The sequence below is a fragment of the Erinaceus europaeus genome, chromosome 8 (assembly GCF_950295315.1).
Source record: "Erinaceus europaeus chromosome 8, mEriEur2.1, whole genome shotgun sequence".
Classification (NCBI taxonomy): domain Eukaryota; kingdom Metazoa; phylum Chordata; class Mammalia; order Eulipotyphla; family Erinaceidae; genus Erinaceus; species Erinaceus europaeus.
The window spans coordinates 56,763,415-56,785,900 of record NC_080169.1 but is presented as its reverse complement, the minus strand read 5'-3'; the positions used below and the strand labels follow the sequence as shown (position 1 = coordinate 56,785,900).

Sequence of the window (22,486 nt, the reverse complement as noted above, 5' to 3'; positions counted from 1 at the left end):
ACATTATAGCAAAGTAGATTTCATATAAATTTTGCTTCCTTTTAAGTAGTAAACACTATATAAAAATATATCTTAGAGAAGAGTAGGATTTTATAATGGGAAAAATCAAGTTGAGAGTGTTTTTATTTTAGATTTTACCCCTTTTTTTAGATTTTATTTTTATTTCATATTTTAGTCTTCTTGTAAAGTTTAACTGTGTTTCTTTTAGTAGCCCCTTTGAGAAAGTTAATGAAAGCTATCATATGTTGGATAGTGAGCACAAGAAGAGTTTTTATCTCTTTTTTTTTTATCTTTTTGAGTTTAAAATACATTTATAGAGGCCAGGTGGTGGCGAACCTGGCTGAGCACACTCACTACAGTTCACAAAGACCTCGGTTCAAATCTCTAGTCCTCATCTGCAGACCCACTCTGGTCTCCTCCTCTCTCAATTTCTCCATCTCTATCCAATAATAAGTAAAAATTAAAAAAATATTTTTATAATTAGAAAGGTAATGTTTTTAAAGAATTTAGTTATTCATAAGAAAGATAGGCAGAGAGAGAGAAAGAATCAGACATCACTCTGGTAGATGTGCTGCTCGGGACTGAACTTGGGACCTCATGGTTGAGAATCCAATGCTTTATCCACTGCACCACCTCCTGGACCACCATACTATAAATTTTACTCTAAATTTAGACAATAATGGGAAGTTAACATCTGTTTTTATCTCTTTAAGAGGGATTAGGGGACTTCAGTGTAGACTGGGTGACCTGCTAGACAAATTAATCTTTTTTTTCTTCTTAAAAGATATCTTAATGAGGGGGGGCCGGGTGGTGGCGCACCTGGTTGAGTGCATGTGTTATAGTGCGCGAGGACCCGGGTTCAAGCCCCTGGTCCCCATCTGCAGGAGGAAAGCTTCGCTAGTGGTAAAGCAGTGCTGCAGGTGTCTCTCTCTCCCTCTCTATTACCCCCTTCCCTCTTGATTTCTGGCTATCTATTCCAATAAATAAAGATTTTCAAAAGAGATATCTTAAATGAGTATTTAGTTGGTGTTGGTGTTGATGGATTCTTATTGGAGCTTGAAAATAGAGGGATTTAGCTTTTAGTGAATCATGAGTCAACTAAAGAAAAAGCAAAATATAAGAGAAAAGGAGAGAATAAAGACAAGTATGTATGTTGGAAATTTGTGGTTACCATTAGACAACTTATAACAGGTGGAATTATTTCCTTAACTGGCTGAAAAGTCAGAAGCAGGGCAGGGCAGTAGCACATCCAGTTGAGCACATGTTGCCATGTACAGAGACACAGCCTCAATCTCCCAAGCCTCTGGGGAGCCTCACAAGTGGTGAAGCAGTGCTTTCGGTGCCTCCCTCTTTCTCCCTTTTATCTCCTCCACCCCTCTCAATTTCTCTTTGTCCTATCAAAAAAAAAAAAAAAAAAAATCCAGAAACACTGGCAGTGAATTTGTCAGGTAACTACCATACTCCAGCAATAACCTTGGCGACAAATTAGTTTTCCTTAAATAGAAAAATTTTAACCACCATTCCATCATTTTTAAAAAATCAAAACCTGCTACTTACTTTGGTTCTAATTTAATTTTTTAATTTTCATTCTATGACAGTTGTTTAATTGATAGTTGTTGGACACTTGAAAGACTTCAGTCATCTTTGTATATATTAATATGTCCATAATAGAAATTAAATCTTCAGGGATCCCTGAATAACAAGCTATGTGAAGCATAGTTATTATCCGAATCTTGTCTTTTGAAATACTTGGAATTTGAAGAACAGGAAAGGCAGTTTATTTTGCAACTAATTTTAAAGCAATACATGGTGAGGTAGTAATTTTCTATTTTCTAAACTCTAAGTGCATTCAAAGTTGAAAGCAACTTTGTTATTCATAATATATTTCAATATATTTTTTCTGAAATGCCCTATCTACTGAACCATGCCTTCATTTTCTTATTAGTTGTTAAACATTATTGGCACTACTTGTATGTAAAGGGGTTTTAAGACCATGCTATGATTAAAGTAAGAAAAAAATGACATAAATAAAAAATACGCCTAATTTTATTTGTATATGGTATGCTATAAATTGAGAGAGACTGAAAATATTTTAAATTAGGCATGCATTTACTAAAAGCTTGTGGCTTTGGATAGATTTGAAACAAGATAAAATGACAGTAAATAAAAGCCCCTAGAACAACTGAATCCTAACGGGAGGAAATAAGAGAACTATATAATATAATAAGTGAACTGCAGTCCCAAAAACATCTTTCAATGAATTATACTACATTGAGGTCAAGAAAAACTTTACAAACAATATAAAGAATACACAAGGAGCTGAGGAGATAGCATATGGTTATATAAAATACTCATGCTTGGAACTCCAAGGTTACAGGGTCTACCCTAAGCCCTACTCTAAGCCAGAACTGAGCTGTGTTCTGGTCTCTGTCTCTCTGTGTTTATCTTTCTCTATGTGTCTCTTTCGTTAAAGATAAATATATTTTTACAAAAAACACACAGGGCCTTTCCTATAAACATATGAACCAGAAAAACTCATCTTCAAGGAATCAGTAATATAATACCACTAGTGCCACACTTAAGATTTCTCTTTAAAAACTGGGTAAGTAGCTGGGAAGACAGTATAATGGTTATTCAAAAAGACTTCCATGCCTGAGACACCAGTGGTCCCCAGTCTCACCATAAACCAGAACTAAGCAGTGTTCTGGTTAAAAAAATAATAAATATTTTAAAATATGGGGCCAAGTGGTGGCAAATCTGATTGAACATACATGTTACAATCCTCAAGAACCCAGGTTCAATCCCCCCGGTCTCCACCTATACGTGGAAGCTTCATGAGTGGTGAAGGAGTGTTCTGTCTCCCCTTTCCTTTCAATTTCTCTCTTGTCACTGTCAATAAATAAATAAACCTAAATTAAAAAAAATAATTGTGTAAGTGGTAGGGGAGTGTTGGTGGTAGGAGGTGTGATAGGCATGGTAAAGACCAAATATGTAAAACAAAAGAATTGCAGGGAAAAGTTTTAATTGTCCTAGCTTAGGATACATATATATATATATATTTAATATAAAAGGGAGGAGAGAGAATAGTGATAGGATTCCACATATAAGCAGTATATGCAAAACCTCTGAACTCAGCTTTTTCATTATGGTGAGAAGAAAGAAGAGAAGCGAGAGACACCACAGCACTGCTCCACCATTCATATAGCTCTTTGGATGTCAGACATTGTGCTCCCATGTATCAGAGCTCAAACTACTGGCTTAATTGCATTGTAAGGCATGTTCACTACTGATGAACTATCCCCAGCCCCAAGGCAATTCTTTTGTACCATTTCCTTCTTCCTTTTCTTCTCCACTAGTAACTTTATAAAGATCAGAGACATGTGCTGTATCTTATATAGAGAGAAGCTGAGAGGGGAGGTGAAAGGGGGAGGGAAAGATACGCAGACCTGCTTCACCTCTCATGAAGTATTCCCCCTGCAGGTGGGGAGTGGGGAATTGAACCTGGGTTCTTGTGCATGGTGATATGAATGTTTAACCAGGTGTGCCACTGCCCAGCTTTGGAGCTGCTTTTTTTTTTTTTAACTTGTAGTTGACTACATATATAGCTCAGCTGAAGTCTGAATACCAGATCATATTCATCAGTAATTGGGAAAGAAATTATAGAATTACTTTAAGAGCCAGGTGGTGGTGCAGACAGAGTGTACACATTATCGTGGCCAAGGGCGAAGGTTCAAGCCTCCAAACCCCATCTTCAAGGGGAGAGTTTCACAAGTGGTTGAGCAGTGCTAGAGGTGTCTATTTCCCTCTTTCTCTTTTTTAAACTTCTTTTTCTTATTACCTTTATTTATTTGCTAGAGAAAGCCAGATATTGAGAGGGAAGGGGGAGATAGAAAGGAAGCGAGATACATATTTGCAGACCTGCTTCACCATTCGTGAAGCTTTTCCCTGGCAGATGGGGACTTGAACCCAGGTCCTTGTGTACTGTAATGTGTTCAACCAGGTGCACCACCACCCAGCTTCAGGTGTCTATTTCTTCCTTGCTGTGTCATACTTCTAAATTTCTCTGTCTCTGTCTCTCTCTAAAAAAAGAAAGAGAAGGAAATGGCCACTGGAAGCAGCAAATTCATTATGCAGGCATCTAGCCCCAGCAATAACCCTGACAGCAATAAATTGGAAAAAAAATTACTTTGCACTATATCTGACTGAATTTTGTAGAGAAGATTAAGTTCTGAGCCACAGTGTATTCTGTGCCTTATTATCATTATCAGCTGCTATTACAAATGATCTGGAGGCCAGACAGTTGAAAGACCCTTTAATAATCTAATGCTATTTTTTGTTATCATTATTACATTTTTAGAACTGATTTTGATATTAGGATTTTTTTCTAGCCTTGTATAGCCTAATTAGTCCCTGAAACAGTGAACAGCCAGCCAAGAATCAATTACAGTAGCCAGAACTTTCCACCTTCTGCATCCCCAAAACAATTTTGATCCATACACCCGGTGGAAGGGGAAATGATGGGGAAGATAACCAGAGGGCTCTGAACTCCAACTCTATCAGGAACCTGAGAGAGAAGAGTTAAAAGGAGGGATATGTTAGTTGGGCGGTAGTGCAGTGGGTTAAATGCACGTGGTGTAAAGTGCACAGACCAGCATAAGGTGAAGTAGGTCTGCAGGTGTCTTTCTCTCCCCCTTTCTGTCTTTCCCTCTCTCTTCATTTCTCTCTGTCCTATCCAACAACAACAACATCAGTAACAACAACAATGGCAACAAAAGGAAATAAATATTTTTTAAAAAGGAGGGATACTTGGATGTAATAATAGGTGTATGTATGACTTGGAAAGGAAGAGACGATGGAACCTCCTAAAAAGCCAAATATATACAAATATAGACAGAAATAATAGTTGACCCATATCTGCAACTTTGAGAGAGCTTCTGTAGCTTACAATGAAGGGACTGGGGATCCAGGACTCTGGTGGTGGGAACAGTGCGAGGTTATATACCCATTATCTTGCAATTTTGTAAATAAATATTAAACCACTAATAAAACAATCAAATATTAAAACGTGGACAGATAGTAAACTTTCTCCATAACTAAGATATAATAACACAAAGTTGAAAATAGTAGCAGTAAAAATCTTTGTTATGATGTAACCTTATGTTTTCTACTTCACTATGTATAGTAAACCACTCATTAAGTCCTTTACTTGTCCAAGGTCATACCAGGGCAGAGGGGGATAGGGATGGGTACCATCCTTTGCTTTTGTGTTAAATGATGATGCATTGCTTCTCTAATTTTTTAATTTTGAAAAATTTCAGAGATAAACAGAACTTGAATAGTACAATAAACACTTACACACTTTTCCTACATATATTAATGACAATAAGCATTTTCCACATTGCTTGTGTGGAAAAATAGGCATTATGTCACTTTTTTTTTTTTTGCCTCCAGGATTATTGCCAGGGCTTGGTGCCTACACCACAAATACACTGCTCCTGGAGACCATTTTTTCCCCTTTTGTTGCCCTTGTTCCCCATTGTTGTGGTTATTATTATTGTTGTTGTTGCTGCTGCCGTTGGATAGGACAGAGAGAAATCCAGAGAGGAGGGGAAGACAGAGAGGGGGAGAGAAAGACACCTACATACCTGCTTCACCGCCTGTGAAGCGACTCCCCAGCAGGTGGGGAGCCAGGAGCTGGAACCCGGATCCTTACCCGGGTCCTTGCGCTTTGCGCTACGTGCGCTTAACCCACTGCGCTACCGCCCGACTCCCGCATCATGTCATTTTAACATCTTTTTTTTTTTTTTTTAAATCAGACAAGTGACAGGATGCACCTGGTTAGTGCATCTGCTTTGCTATGCACATGGCCAAGGTTCTAGTATGGCCACCACAGCAATAGAGGAAGCTTTAGTGCTGTGATCTTTTCCTCTCTTCCTCCATCTCGGTTTTCATCTGGAAAAGTCAGCTTCGAGTGGTGAAACTTCTATAATGAGGATGACACAATCAATCAGATCAGTTATCAATTACTTTAAACTTTTGAAACCTATTTTAATGTAGCTATCCGTTAATGCAGAACCTCACATTTAGAAGCCAGCAAAAGAGATAGGGCAGTCAGGCAGTTGAAATGAGTGGTGCCAGAGAGTGGAGTTAACAGCTTTATTAAGGAAATACGGTGATGTGGGTACTCTTTTTTTAATATTTTATTTTATTTATTCCCTTTTGTTCCCCTTGTTGTTTTATTGTTGTAGTTATTATTGTTGTTGTCGTTGTTGGATAGGACAGAGAGAAACGGAGAGAGGAGAGGAAGACAGAGAGGGGTAGAGAAAGATAGACACCTGCAGACCTGCTTCATCGCCTGTGAAGCGACTCCCCTGCAGGTGGGGAGCCGGGATTCGAACCGGGATCCTTATGCCGGTCCTTGTGCTTTGCGCAACCTGCGCTTAACCCGCTGCACTACAGCCCGACTCCCGATGTGGATACTCTTATTGTCCTCATTTTACAGGTAAGTTCAGAGTTAGGTTGCTCATAGTTAACCCAACTAATATATGGCAGACTACAACTGGGCAGTTTGCTCTAGAATTTAGAGTTCATTTCCACAGGTAAGTACTCTGAGGGGAGGAAAATGTATATATGGACATTTTTGCAAATAAGCCTTAAGTGCAAATCACTTCATTTATTTATTTTTAAAATTTTATTAGTTTTAATATTGGTTTACAAAAGTATGTGTCAGCAGGGCTATAAATTCATTCTATTCCCACGACCAGGTTTCTGAATCTTCAGTCTCCCCACTGCAAGCCACTGCAGTTCCCCTAAGATTGTAGACATGGGCCAACCATCATCTCTGCAACTGTCTGTCTACATTTATACATAATTGCCCCCTTTTTTTCTTCCTGATCCAATCCTCTCTCTCTCTCTCTCTCTCTAATTTTCTTAGTGATTTAATATTGATTTACGGAATTACATGTCAACAGGGTTATAAATCCACTCCATTCCCACCACCAGGGTTCTGAATCTTCAGTCATAGAAAATCACTTCTTCCTCCTCCCTAAGTTGCATATTACTTTTATTTTACCAAAGAACCACTCGGTTGGGGCAATTACTTTTAATAGGAAATATTTACTTGCATACTCAACTCAAAATTATTTTCAGTCTGGTCTCCTTTAACTTTTTTTTTTTTAATTTTTTATTTAAGAAAGGATTAGTGAACAAAAGCATAAGGTAGGAGGGGTACAACTCCACACAATTCCCAACACCCAATCCCCATAACCCACCCCCTCCCTATGCTTAAGATTTAACCTGAACGGTAAAGAAGGTGCAAGAGGAAGTGAGGAAGCTGAGGGCGGGACGAAAAGGCGGAAAGTGGCCGCAGGTGAGACCCCGTGGATTCTGGGAATTGTAGTTCCCCCAGTCATCCAGGACATTCTTGGTTAGGGCCTCCGGGAACCTGCTTGTGCTCCCAGAAGCCTCCAGTGCAGCTCGCCAGGAGCAAACTACTTCCTGGGAGCCGAGAGGGAGCCGCTCTGAGAGGCTCTTGGGTGCTGGCGAGCCGAATGCTTTGGCTTTGAGAAGCAGGTAGGTGTGGTCAGGATTTCTGGGTCTTTTGCATAAGTTAGGATTTTGCTAGGAAATAGCGAAGACTTGGGAAATCGGGAACCTTGAAAAATGCTGGCTACGTTTTGTGGAAGTGAAAATGGAGTGAGGAGGTATTTGATAAAGCCTTAAATAAAATGAGCGTGTGCGCAAGAGCCTGAACATGTCGGGGGGTCTTGCAAGAGTCCCTAAGGGCTGGGGGTCTTGCTTGGCCCGGTGTGTGGTGTGGACTTGCAAGTTGCTATTTTTGCATCACCGGGCTGATGCTGGTTGTGTAATGCTGACCTGCTTGCGGTTCAAACCTAGTCGCTGTTGCAGGGATGGGCTTGTTCTGAGCACTTCAACAGACACTCTTGCGGTCTCTCAACATTGGCTCTAACCTGGGAAGAAATCATTTTGTTTATCACCCCTGCCCTTATCTTTTCTTTCTGCCCACTCTGGGGCTTCGTACGGGTCAGCTCTAAGGGAGGGAAAGGAGGGAAGAGGGGAAGCAGGTTACTCCAGAGGCTCGTTTCCTTCCTGCTTAAGTCCAAGTTCTGTAGCAGAGACCTAGGAGGGGTCCCCTTCCCCTGACCTCTCCTGCAGCCCCAACACCTAGCTGAAGAAAGGCCCGTCTTGGTGACCTCACTTAAGATGTTTGCTTTTGGACCCCATTGTGATTTCCCTTTCTCTTTTTTAAAATATATTTTTATTGATTTATTAGATAGAGACAGTCAGAGATTGAGAGGAATGAGATGAGAGAGACAGACACCTGCAGCCCTGCTCCACCACTTGTGAAGCTTCCCCCCTGGAGCTGGAAACCAGGGGCTTGAACCCCGGTCCTTGCACACTGTTGTTTCTTCTATCTTGTGGAAGAGCTTTAGAAGTGTAGGTATTAACTGTTTCCTGAAGGTTTTGTAGAATTCAATTCATTTGTGAAGTCATCTGGTCCAGGACTTTGGTTGTTGGGAAGACTCTTAATAACTGTTTCAATTTCTTTGCCTGTGATTGGTGCATTTAGGTTTTGTAGTTCTTGGTTCAGTTTTGGAAGGGCAAATGTTTCTAGGAATTCTTCCATTTCTTTCAGATTCTCTAGCTTGGTGGTGTATACTTCTTTGTACAAGTTTCGCATGATTTTCTGGATTTCTGTGGTGTCAGTTGTGATATCTCTTCTATGGTTTACAATTCTATTTATGTGAGTTCCCCCCCCCTTTTTTTTTTTAGTGAGTTTGGCTAGGGGTTTGTCAATCTTGTTTAATTTTTCAAAGAACCATCATTTGGCTTCATTGATCTTTTGTATGGTTCTCTTATTTTCGATGTTGTTTATTTCTGCTCTAATTTTAGTGATTTCCGTCCTTCTGGTTGCTTTAGGGCTTGCACACTGTTGTAATGTGTGCTCTTAACCAGGCACCACAGCCTAACCCTATCTTTCCTTCCTTCCTTTTCTCTGTCTCTTTCTTTCTCTCTCTCTCTCTCAATTTGGAGTAATTAAGCTTGATACCTGGCAGGGTGGGGACATGTTAATCTCTCTCTTCCCACAGGAACTATGCTGTATAATGACAATAGGGTTCCTGATGACTACTTTGAACCAGGAAGCGCATGGGCATTTACAAGTTTTTATTCTTATGCTTCCTATTTAAGATAGTGTTTAAAGAGGAAATTGCTGATGCTTAAACAAAGATATATGGAAGCGGATTTAAATGGTAGTTTGAGCCACTGGTGGAACTGTAAATTCAACAGAATAGCATTCCAGATGTAAATTTTATGATGCACAGTGCAGATTTTTTTCTTTTCTTTTGCTCTCCTTCTTTCCTTTCTTTACTCCCTTCCTTCTTTCTTCTCCTCCTCTTCCTCCTTCTTTTTTTTTTTTTTTTGCCTAGTTTTGTTGTCAATATCCTTTTAAAAGTATAAAAAACTGGGTGGGGAGATAGCTTACCAGTTTGGGTGCCTGGATTGCCATGCTCTGCACCCAACTTCCAGTCCTACACCACATGGGAGATGGTATCTATTCCTGGCATCCAATCCTCCAAAGGGGAAAAAAAGGACAGGGAAACTTAGTGAATTGTTTTTACTTCCAAGACAACTACCTGCACAGTATTTCCTTGACTCTTCTTTTTCTCTACAGTCTTGATAAGGATTTTAAAAGTTTAAGGATGAAGAAGATAGTTCACTGGATAGTGAGCTTGCTTTGCCAAGTGTGACCAGCACTACATTGGAGGATGATACTTATGTACTGTGATCTTTCTGTTTCTCTCTCAGCCTAGAGCAGTGAATTCACACCCTGGCAGAGACAAAAATTAATTAATTTGAATGTTAAATAAATATTTGTAATGTATTTCCAAAACAGTAAGATGATTTTCCCCTTAGTTTCCATCTTCTTAGAGCACAAAATCAAAATCAGAGCTTTTTATTTTTTCTTCCTGTTTCTTTTTTTAATATTTATTTATTTATTTCCCCTTTTGTTGCCCTTGTTATTATTGTTGTTATTGATGTCGTCATTGATGGATAGGACAGAGAGAAATGGAGAGATGAGGGGAAGACAGAGGGGAAGAGAAAGACAGGCACCTGCAGACCTGCTTCACCGCCTGTGAAGCGACTCCCCTGCAGGTGGGGAAGGGGGTGGGTTTGAACCGGGATCCTTACCTGGTCCTTGTGCTAAGCACCACATGTGCTTAACCTGCTGCGCTACCATCTGTCTCTCTTCTTCCTGTTTCTTAACATGCTACATAATATGTAAATTTAAGAATAAATTTGGAACTCAGTGGTGGTGTATCAGGTTGAGCACAGATATTACCAGGGGTCAAGCCTCCAGTCCCTGTCTATAGTCCTCACCAGTGATAAAGGGAAGCTTCACCAGTGATAAAGCAGTGCTGTTTATATCTCTTTCTCTCTCCTTCTTTGTCTCCCCCTTCCCTTTCAATTTCTATGTCTCTCTAAAAAAAAATTGCTCATCTTTTTTGGTATATTGTTTTCAATGGTTTTAGTTCACTGCTTATTGTTACAATTCTTTGCGAACTCAAATTGTTTTTTTAAGAAGTACTAAAAATTACTTGGGGAATTTTTTCCTTATTCCTTTAGGCCCATAACATCCCTCCTTTGTTCAAATGTGCACATATTCTTCTAAGCTGATTAAAGTTGCTTTAGAACAAAGAAGAACCTCAAAGAGTAAGTACATCCTTTAATTATATCTTAATTCTCTTCCTTTTGCTACATGTGTCAGGTGACCCATTTTTCTCCTATTCAGCAAGATTGATGTCAGACTCCTGTGTCAGTGGAATGATTGATGACCTATTTCTAAGAAAACCCATATTATAGGGAGAAAAGGACTTTCTTTGTTATTCCCATCAAGATTGAATGTAACCACTATTACACTTGTGTCCTCACATAGCTATTCCTTAGAATTGTCCTTGACAAAATGCTTTATAATGAATTTGTGAATTTCTGAAGTTTATAAGACACTTATCCTGCTATAAATTCCTTAAACTCTATTTTTTAAATAATTTATTTGACTGACACAGAAAAATCAAGAGGGAAGGGGGAGACATAAAGGGAGAGAGATACCTACAGGACTGCATCACTAATCATGAAACTTCCCCTCTGCAAGTGGGAAGCAGGGATTTGAACACCTAGGTGCATTGTAACATGTGTGTTCTACCAGGTGTACCACCACCTGGTACCTTGACCTCTTATTTATAGACATAGCAAAATATCCTTTTGAAAATATTTTAATCAAAAATTGTATCTTTGAGGGTAGGGGTAGATATCATAATGGTCATACAAATAGACTTTTATGCTTGAGGCTCTGAGGTCCCAGGTTCAGTCCCTTGCACCACTGTAAGTCAGAGCTGAGCAGTGCTCCAGTTAAAAAAATATATCTTTGATAACATGGAATTGTCTACCAAAATTTTTTGACCTACTTTTCTGTTTTTTTTTCTAAATTAATTTATTTTTATAGTACAGAATTACATGTCAACAGGGGTTTGAATCCACACCATTCCCACCACCAGAATTCTGAATCTTCAGTCTCCCCATTTCAATCCACCACAGTTTCCCTAAGGTTATAGGCATGGGCCAACCATCATCTTTACGACTATTTGTCCACATTTATACATAAGTACCCCTCTTTTCTCCTGATTCAATCCTGTCTTCCCCTCTAAACCACTCATGACAACATAACTACCTCCATATGTCCCTCTCCTTTTCCTTCTTTCTCTCTGGGCTGATGGAGCTGGAGTGCAGAGTCCCCGTATCTTCATCCTACCACTTCTCCCCCCGCTGGGAGTATGGATCAAGATTGTTTATAGGGAGCAGAAAGTAGGAGTTCTGGCTTCTGTAGCTGCTTCTCCGCTGAGCTGGGTGTTGACAGGTTGATCCATACCTCCAGCCTATCTCTGTCTCTCCCTAGTGGATCAGAGCTCTGGAGATGTGAGGGTCCAGGACACATTGATGAGGTCATCTGCCCAGAGTAATTGGGGATGGAGTCTTGACAGCATCTGTAACTTGGTGTCTGGAAGGTGGCATGACCTAAGTTGAGACAAAATGGTTAATGAACAGGAACCTAAAAATAGGATTAGAGTGGATGAGATTAGGGATTTTAGGGTAGAAGAAAGCTAGGAAATCCATTTTAGGCATGTTCCCGGGGACATACAACTATGGTAGTTTTGTTTGAGTTTGTTTGGTAGCTAGCCTGAGGTTGGATGAGAATATTGTCTGAGAGAATGGTGTCAGCGTAGAGAAAAAGGGCTAGAAAGTTGGACTAGGGCAGGGAGTAGCTCCTGTTCTTGGGGAAAAAAAAAAAGTTATGTGGCTAAAATTAACTACCTGCATCTACCTGCTCCAGAGCCTATATATATATTTAGCACCAGAGCCTATGTGACTTCTAAGTCCCTATTAGTCTGAGCATATAGCTTATTTGATCTACTTTTCTGAAAGTCACTATGGAGCAAATGTGAAGTCATTGTTTTCAAACAGTCTTTATTTGATTTGGCCAGCTGCTGCTCCAAAGAGAATACTCTGTCATTATTATTATATGGGTGTAGTCATCTGTTATTCCGTAGAGTCCAGAAGAAAAGCATACTCCTAGCCAAAGAAAGTAAATAAGTCATAGTTGACTAAACTGATACTCATTGCAGACTTAGACTTCTGACCATATTCTGTTGTTATGAGGACATTTGCAGTTGAGAAATTTGAGGTTCAAAGGACATAGTTGACTTGTTCATTTTATAAATGGTGGGTTGTAACTGCATATGAATCTTTGCTTGCCTAGGCTACAATACCAAGCTACCTTCCAGGGGTAGCAGCAGCAAACCCATATATTTGTATATGTGTCTCACTTGTCTACATGACTTTTGTGTGGTGCCAGAGATTTGGCCTAAGTCTCATGTGTGCAAAGTGGGAGCTTTACTGTTGAGCTATTTCTTTTACTTCCTCTTTGCTAATCTGAAAGGAAACTTTCAATACAAATATAATCATTGCACTTTCCTTGAACTTTATCAAACTTAGAATTTTTTATATTTATTTTTATTAGTGATTTAATAATTGCTTTACAAAATTATAAGATAATGGGTATAATTCCACACTGTTCCTACCACTAGAGATCTGTGTTCCCCCATTCCTTCCATTGGAAGCTGCAGTAGTTCTCCCAAGGTCACAGATAATGGGTTGATTATTATTTCTATAACTGTTTACCTACATTTATATATATATTTTTGCTCATTTTTTTCTATGTCCCTACTTTCTCTTCCTTTCTAAGTCATGCCTACACCTATTACCATTTTCAAATGTCCTTTCTTCAAAAAATTTCTGATGGAATTGGGGTTCAGAGCCCTCTGGTCTTCATCACTTAACATATCTCCCACTCTGGGATTGTGGACAAAAATTCTTTTTTTTTTTTTTTTTTTAAAGATTTTATTTATTTATGAGAAAGATAGGAGGAGAGAGAAAGAACCAGACATCACTCTGGCACACGTGCTGCCGGGGATCAAACTCAGGACCTCATGCTTGAGAATCCAAAGCTACACCACTGCGCCACCTCCCGGACCACCAAAAATTCTTTTTAAAATATATTTATTTATTTTCCCTCTTGTTGCCCTTGTTGTTTTATTGTTGTGGTTATTATTGTTGTTCTTGATGTCAGCATTGTTGGATAGGACAGAAAGAAATGGAGAGAAGAGGGGAAGACAGAGGGGGAGAGAAAGACAGGCACCTGCAGACCTGTTTCACCGCCTGTGAAGGGACTCCCCTGCAGGTGGAGAGCCGGGGGCTCAAACCAGGATCCTTATGCTGGTCCTTGTGCTTTGCTCCACATGTGCTTAACCCACTGCGCCACTGCCCAACTCTGGGTTGCAGAAGGGGGGAGTTCTGACTTTTGTAATTAAACTTATAATTTTATTCAAGTTTCATTTTTACAAATGTGTTGGGGAGTGAGCCTAAGGTGAAGGTCACAGTGCCAGCCAGGGGCCTCCCAGGTGCCTAAGAAGGAGGCAGGGGAGGGCAATGGTCCCCTTAATTAATAAACTTTTATAGGCAAACATTAATTTGATTTGTTTACCATTCCCATTGATGAGGGAAGATAATAATTTGTTCACCATTCCCATTGAAGATATCTAATACATATCATACCTAGTAAGTTGAAAACATAAGAATCAACACAGTCATAGTTCACTAACATCCTAGCCACTGAAGAAAGTAACCTGTATTGTAGTAATTAATATGTGTTTCTAGAAGCATAATCTGAGTGTAACTGCCTGGTAATGATTTCGTCTTCCTTGGGAAGTATGTAGGGTGAAAACATGAATTTTGAAGGAAAAAAATGGCAGAAACTTCAGCCATAAAGAGCTTGAAGTAAGAGCACATTCTCATATGGTCCTTCCATGTGTTTGCTTATTGAATTAACCAATAGCTGAATGTCTTCTGTGTGCCTGTGTTGGACACAGTAAATAAAACAGAAGGTTCTCTGTTCTCTTAGAATTCACAGTCTGGTGGGAAAGATAAATACTGAACAAAGAATTATAAACGTAATCAGTGCTACTGGAGAAAAAGTACAAAGATGCTACCAGAGCCTGCAACCAGAGGCAGGAGAGAAGGTTAGAGGTGGAGGAGGAGAAGAGAGGTATAGAATTAGCTTCCTTGGAAACTAGAAATATGAATACATGCAGACTAAGTAGAGAATAGAATGAGATTAAGAATATTCATGGAAGAAGAATAGCATGAGATGAGACACTAGTTTCATTATATATGGAAGGTTTGAGAAGTTCAAAGATTATTTTATAAGATGAGATGAGAATTTGGCAGTCACTGGGTAGTAGTAACTGAAACTTTAGAAACCATAGAAAGTATCTGAAAGTTCAGTAGACTAAATATGCTTGTATTGATCTGTTGCAGGATGAATTTGAACACATTTGATAATGCCCTGTCTCTGTTCATTAGTATTGGTCTATAGTTTTCTTTTTTGGTTCTATGATATTATTTAATAGACTATAGCCTAACAACTACTGGAATTTGTTTATTTATTTTTATTGATTTAAATATGATTGATAAGACTGTAGGATTAGAGGGGTACAACTCCACACAATTCCCATCACCAGAGTTCTGTATCCCGTCGCCTCCATTGGAAGCTTTCCTATTCTTTATCCCTCTGGAAGCATGGACCCAGGGTTATCATGGGGTGCAGAAAGTGGGAGGTCTGACTTCTATAATTGCTTTTCTGCTGGACATGGGCATTGGCAGGTCGATCCATACTCTCAGCCTCTTTCTATCTTTCCCTAGTGGGGCAGGGCTCTAGAGAGGTGGGATTGCAGGGTACATTGATGAGGTCATCTGCTGGGGGAAGTCAGATTGGCATCATGGTAGCATCTGGAACTTGGTGGCTAAAAAAGCATTAAGATATAAAGCAGAAAAAATTGTTAAATAATCAGGAAACTAAATTTAAGAAAATGGCTGATAAAATTTGAGATCTCCATTTTGTAAAAAAAAATCAAACTAGTAAGTCTATTATAGGTATATTCCAAAGGGCCCATGACTTTACCAATTTTTGCCTGCTCTCGACAGCTAACATGCAGGTGGGCTAAAAGTATTGTCTGAGGAGATGGTGTCAGGGTTAGAATAGGACTAAAAAGCTGGATCAGGGAAGAGAGTTGCTCCAGAGTATGGCAAAAGTATGTAAATATTGTTAACTGCAAACTGCATTGATTTGATCTGGGGTCCATATTCAGCACAGGAGCCTGTGTAACCTCTGCATCCCTTTAGGCCTGAGCTCGCATTATGTGTTCGTAGCTAGAGACATTCTAGGCTGCACTCTTTGCTGGACCTGTCTTCCTGGAGTGACAAGAGTATGCTGACCCAACCTCTCTTTGCAGAGTAGGGCAGGCCCATTGTTGACCCACATTGAGGGCAAAGTCCTGTAGAGGTCCATTAACTACTGGAATTTATTAATAAGGTCATTTCATTTGTTCTAGTCTTGTTTCTCATCCTGCTTGCATTTTAACAATCGGTGGCACAGAGCAGCTTGATTGGGGTCTCAGTTACATTGATTCTTCAAAGTATTTGTCCTGACCTCTGAAGGAATTTTGAAGATTTTTTTTTTAATAGAGAAAACCTTTTTATGTCTACACAATTTTTTTTTTAATTTTTTATTTAAGAAAGGATTAATGAACAAAAACATAAGGTAGGAAGGGTACAACTCCACACAATTCCCACCACCCAATCTCCATAACCCACCCCCTCCCATGATAGCTTTCCCATTCTCTAGCCCTCTGGGAGCATGGACCCAGGGTCATTGAGGGTTGCAGAAGGTAGAAGGTCTGGCTTCTGTAATTGCTTCCCCGCTGAACATGGGTGTTGACTGGTCGGGTCTACACAATTTTGATTAAATCACTGCTCAGTTTTTCTCAAGCATAAGAATGATAGTAAACTTTATGATTATTGGCTCACTTTGCTTAATATCTAACAATATTCTCTGTTTGATAGTCATTCAGCTAATTCGCTGTCAGCCTTTTGAGTTGTAAACATTTTCAACATTGCATTAAAGTGTCTTGTTGGGCTAAGCTGGTCAGTTGCTAAAATTAAACACCAACTTGTGTGAAGCAGTTCAGACATATATGAGAATCATGTTTCCTATCATTTGGGTTATGGTCTTCTTTCTGACATCTGAACTCCTGACATCCTGCTACTTCAGCATTTTGTCAGATAATATTTGACTGCAAAGGATTTTGGAATTTTTTTTAAACATAAACATAGAATTGAAAATATTCAGTGGGAGTAGGTAGCATAATGGTTATGCAAAGAGACTCTCATGCGTGAGGCTCTGAAGTCACAGGTTCAGTCCCTGCACCACCATAAACCAGAGCTGAGCAGTGCTCTGGTATAAAAAAGAAAATAAAAGAAAATATTCTATTTTGAATCAGTTTGGAAAAAAAAAAAAGAAAATATTCTCAACATTGCTCCCTTGTCATGATCGGAGTATTAATAGAGAAGTATCTTACTTTTGCTGCTTCGTAAAGGGAGCATGATAGAAGGTAGAGAAAATACTTTGAGTAGTGGTATTTAGAGAATAAATTCCAAACACTTAAAGACAGTAAAACTAAGTAATTTACTGGTTTTTAGTTTGTCTTAGCAGAAAAAGAACACAGCTTTTTTACTCTGAAATCAGAGAAAGGCCTGGGTACTTTTGCACTTTCAGTGATATTAATAGAAATAGGTAGCTATTCAGAAATTTTTGCACTCATCTTTTATGGATAATAGTAGTATAATACTTAACAGTAATAACTTGATAAGCATTCTATTCATCTTGAATTAGCCTGAAAGTAATTGAACAGAGTAATTTCAGGGACATTTGTTCTCTTGGAAGAAGAGTCCACTTACATTTTGTAATTTTCCAGTGTCCTAGTATATAATAATGGGATTGGCCTTTTTTTTTTTTCCCTTTCTTCCCTTAAGATTCATTTAACAGATATTTGTTAAATTGTTCCAGTCTACGAAGCATTGAACTGGTTTCTGAATGCTGAAAGGTAATTACAACCTGCATTTTTCTTGCAGTGTATCAAACACATTTTAAGCATTTGACATTGTATTGACTCACTGGTGCTTAGAACAACTAGTGAGAGACGAAGTGTTATTTTCCCAATTTAGGAAAAGAAGGAGACACAAGAAGTTACCCAGTTGATGCAAGGTCATATTGATAGTAAATGAAGAATTGGATTAAGTATTAAATCATCAAGCTTAGAGTCTGCCGTCAACAACACTGCTGTTCTAGAGTGCCTCCTCTCCCCCTTTACATATATATTTTTTATTTACTTTATTCTTTATTGAGAGAGAGAGAGACTGGAGCACTGCTCAGCTCTGGATATGTGCTGAGAATTGTTCCTGGAGCCTTAGAACCTCAGGCATGAAAGTCTTTTGCATAACCATCATACTGTCTCCCAGGCATCCCTGTACACCTTTGGCTTTTATGAGCTACCTCTACTGTGTGATAGTTTTGTTTTACATTTACATGAGCACTTGAGCTTAAATGAAAATGCTTTGCTTAATGTGTTTTGATGAGTGGGAATTCAATATTATTTTGGTATTTCTTTGATTTACTGTGAAGAAAAATGCTAATGGCTAAGGACATTCATTGTTACACAACCACTTAATCAGTGATAATTGAGGGTGTGTGTGTACCTGAGGTCATGTGCACATGTGTTTACACATATTCTTGTTGTACATATAGAGAGGAAAGAAGGAGGGGCCAGGTGATGGTGCACCTGGTTGAGCACACATGTTACAGTGTTCAAGGACCCGAGTTTGAGCTCCTGGTCCCCACATGCAGGGGGAAAGCTTCACAAGTGATGAAGTAGGGCTGCGGGTGTCTCTCTGCCTCTCTCCCTCTCTCTCTCTCCTCCTTCCCTCTCAGTTTCTAGCTGTCTCTATCCAATAAACAAAGCTAGTAAAAAAGAGAGAGGAAAGAAGACCCAGAATTCCTTTCTTGCATTATCATTTCAACAGTAGTCATTTTGCTAACTGACATCCTTCCTACTCTGTTCTCCGGTTGTCCCCTCATAATATGTTCTTTTGTATGTTATTTCCTAGTCTGACTGACAGTACTGCACAAGCCTGCCTGCCATGGGCTGTCGGGATGTCCACGCGGCCACAGTCCTCTCCTTCCTCTGTGGGATTGCTTCAGTAGCAGGCCTTTTTGCCGGTACTTTGCTTCCCAACTGGAGAAAATTACGACTCATCACATTCAACAGAAATGAGAAGAACCTCACAGTTTACACAGGCCTGTGGGTGAAGTGCGCTCGATACGATGGGAGCAGTGACTGTCTGGTTTACGACACCACTTGGTACTCCTCAGTGGACCAGTTAGACTTGCGGGTCCTCCAGTTTGCTTTGCCTCTCAGCATCGTGATTGCAATGGGTGCCCTGCTACTCTCCCTGATCGGAATGTGTAACACAGCCTTTAGGTCCTCAGTGCCTAACATCAAGCTGGCCAAGTGTCTGGTCAATAGTGCAGGCTGCCACCTGGTGGCTGGACTGCTGTTTTTCCTGGCAGGTACTGTGAGCCTCTCTCCATCCATCTGGGTGATCTTTTATAACACCCATCTGAACAAGAAGTTTGAGCCAGTCTTTACATTTGACTATGCAGTGTATGTCACTATCGCTAGTGCGGCGGGCCTGTTTATGACTTCCCTTCTTCTGTTTATTTGGTATTGTGCATGCAAATCTTTGCCTTCTCCTTTCTGGCAACCACTATATTCCCATCCTCCTAGTATGCATACTTACTCACAACCCTATTCAGCACGCTCCCGCCTCTCTGCCATTGAGATTGACATTCCAGTAGTTTCACACTCTAACTAGTGGCGAAATAGTTGTTAAAGAAAACCTCTTTTGACCTCTTGTCTCCCTTGTGCAAATATTTAGTTTTGGACCTGTATACATTTTCCCTTTGTTTTTGGTCAGTCAGTGAACAGAGCCCAATTTATATGTGCTAATAAAATGAAGTGCTGCTAGTTTTTATTAACACTACATTGTTTTAAATGTGAATCATTCATTTTCTCTTCTCATGCTAAAAGGATTTTTTTTTTTTAATCTCATATTGCTATCTGATCACTTGTTTAAGTGGAAAGGATGAATGTCTCAGTTGAGGTGACTTAAAAGCAAAGTAAAACTTTAAATGATGGCTAAAAGAAACTTGTTTTTGTAAAATCATTGGATATTTCAGAATGTGTACTATTTTTTTTCTATAATACCATAAACTAGAAAGAAAAGGTAATTTGAAAATATATGAAATATCTATAAGATAAGGATGTTTTAATAGTCCACAGTCTACCAGCTTAAATCTATAACTTTTCTTACTACTCTCTTGGGGCTAATGAATATAATTAGAATAGAGTTTGATATTTTAAAGGCTACTTTCTTTTGTGACTTCTTTATCTTCTACCTCATGCCAGTGTTCAGAAATAAAAGACATTTAAAGTGGTATCAGAGAATAAACCTAACATTTTAAATATCTCCTTGTTATGACTAATACATAGCATCCTTTCAGAATTAATGACTCCATAAATTGTATTTTTGGAGTTAAAAATGTATCATATGCTGGATTGGTGCTTTCTTTGAGGCAGGAAAAAAAAAAGTTTTTTTTTTTTTTCTAGATATCACCTGCCAGTTGGTACTCATGTCTATAGATGGTCTCTTAGTAGCCAACAGTAAGAAATAAAGTACCCCAAGTGTTTGTTTCCATTTAATCAGCATAAGGAAACGTCTTGTTTTTTGATGACATCAGAGATTTGCTCTGGTGACTGTCTTTAGAGTGTGAAGTAAATCATGACTTGCCATGACCAGATGCATCCTTGATTCACCTCCTGTCTCCATCACTGATTATTTTCTTGAGCATTTATCTTTGCCTGACAACTTGAGTAGGTGCTATAGAGTATACAAAAACGGTATGACATCTGGGCCATTCCACTAGGAATTTTTAATAACACCAAACTGTTAGCTGACAGAAAAACATTCTGACTTGATTGGCAGCTAGTTTTAATTCTTAATCATCCATTCAAGAGTATATTTCAACTATGAAGACATGACTTTTTTTTTTTTTTTTTTGCCAACAGGCTCATTGAATACCTGCAACATTCTGGAGTCTTAAAGTTGAATTCATTGAATCCTAAGAGAACCTATTTAAGTCTACATTGCTGTTACTATTATATTAGATTCATGATAATGAGTAAAATGAAATAGAATTCAGTTGTTCCTTTTTCACATCTGGAAGCATGAGGATATACTGGAAAGGGAGGAGTATTTGAAATCACTCTTCTGATAGTATAACATTTAGCTGAGACTGTGCTAACACTGAGATGAAACTATTGATACAGGGTTATTGGATCTTTACCATGATGAATTTATGATGCTAACTAACTGGTGTAGCTTTCTTCATGTTAATACTGTATTCATAAAGATTTTGTTCTGCTAACCATTAAATTTCACAAACAGTTGCATGGTAAACAGATTATGCCTCCTTAGCAAATCTGAGTATGATTCTGATACTTCTGTATATACAAGTCGGACTTCCACCCCCATCCCAGTACTACTTTGTGTATGTAGTAAATAAATCCAGTTGCTTAACTTTGAAATGCATGCAAGACTATGTTCTTTTTTAGTTATAGCTTCTAATGTTCAGTTTCATTTCTTTTAACTGTCCTCAGATATAGATGAGTCTTGATCATTTCAAGATGATGGCACGTAGAATTTTTATGATAATGTCAGTTTTCCACTGGTTAATTAATTTCACTCTCCCACCAAAGCTGTCCAGAAGTGTCAAGAATTCTCCTGTCTCTTGTAAAAATAGTGTTAAAGGAAAATGGGATTAGCCATTAAAACACTAAATAGTATTTAGTCCAGGGGATTATGAAATGTTCAGCTTTTCTTATAGTAATCTTTGGCTTCGTTATATGTACTTAAATTAGTATTTGTAAGGGATTCACTAGGTAAAAGAAACATCTGTTTCTTTTGATATCTTAACTATTTCAGATTTGTGATAGCAGCTGTTGTTCAAAGCCATCCAAAAAAAGGGAAGAGTTTGCAATTCTTTTAGTAACCTTTGAGCATTCATCAGGCTGGCATTGTGATCAGGGGATATCTTTTTGTTATAAAAGCCTATTAATATTGAAAGCCTTTTTATAGAATCCAGCTTGGAGAACAACCTTAAATGTGGTGTGATGCACCAGATTCAGTCTGTCAAGCCTTGAAAGAAAGAGAATCTTGAGTTTACTTGTAAATATGCAATATAATAGGTATGTTTGCTATAAACTGTGATGTAAACCTCAATAAAAGTACACTGTACTTCTTGATGTTTTATTAAAAGATGTATTTTTACAAGTTTCTGTTTCTGTCCTTATTTTACTCAGTGTTTGAAGGTGAAATTTGCTGAGAAATGTGTCTTTAATATTTGTAAGCTGGAAAAGAAAAAAAAGCCCAATTTTTTTTTATATTTATTTTATTTTTTCCCTTTTGTTGCCCTTGCTGTTTTATTGTTGTAGTTATTATTGTTGTTGTTGTTGTTGGATAGGACAGAGAGAAATGGAGAGAGGGAGGGGAAGACAGAGAGGAGGAGAGAAAGATAGACACCTGCAGACCTGCTTCACCGCCTGTGAAGTGACTCCCCTGCAGGTGGGGAGCCGGGGTTCGAACCGGGATCCTTATGCCGGTCCTTGTGCTTTGCGCCACCTGCGCTTAGCCCCCTGTACTACAGCCCGACTCCCTAAAAAAGCCAATTTAAGTATCCTACAAAATAGCCATTGGAAAGGAGTTGGGAAATAAGGACTTCCTTTCTTTTTCTTCCTTCCTTCTTTCCTTCCTTTTTTTCTTTCTTTCTTTCTTTTTTTTTTTTGGTCTCCAGTGTTATCACTGGGCTTTGATGCCTACACTATGAATTCACTGCACC

General features: G+C 38.9%; 1 protein-coding gene across 6 annotated transcripts; it reads left to right on the top strand.

The window, feature by feature from the left end:
* The first annotated feature begins 7,354 nt into the window (after nucleotides 1–7,354).
* CLDN12 (claudin 12) lies at nucleotides 7,355–21,921 on the top strand. Of its 6 annotated transcripts, none has more exons than XM_016191345.2 (4): nucleotides 7,355–7,572; nucleotides 10,648–10,734; nucleotides 18,637–19,099; nucleotides 20,658–21,921. In XM_016191345.2, exons 3-4 carry the CDS (start codon nucleotides 18,670–18,672, stop codon nucleotides 20,690–20,692), a joined length of 465 nt encoding a protein of 154 aa, XP_016046831.1. In that variant the 5' UTR covers nucleotides 7,355–7,572; nucleotides 10,648–10,734; nucleotides 18,637–18,669; the 3' UTR covers nucleotides 20,693–21,921. The 6 variants fall into 6 exon arrangements, with proteins under 6 accessions (XP_016046831.1, XP_060052239.1, XP_016046830.1 ...); XM_060196256.1 differs by adding an exon at nucleotides 17,506–17,576 and having other exon boundaries at nucleotides 7,356–7,572; nucleotides 18,637–21,921; XM_060196258.1 differs by lacking the exon at nucleotides 7,355–7,572 and adding exons at nucleotides 7,605–7,703; nucleotides 17,506–17,576 and having other exon boundaries at nucleotides 18,637–21,921.
* Nucleotides 21,922–22,486: the final 565 nt, after the last annotated feature.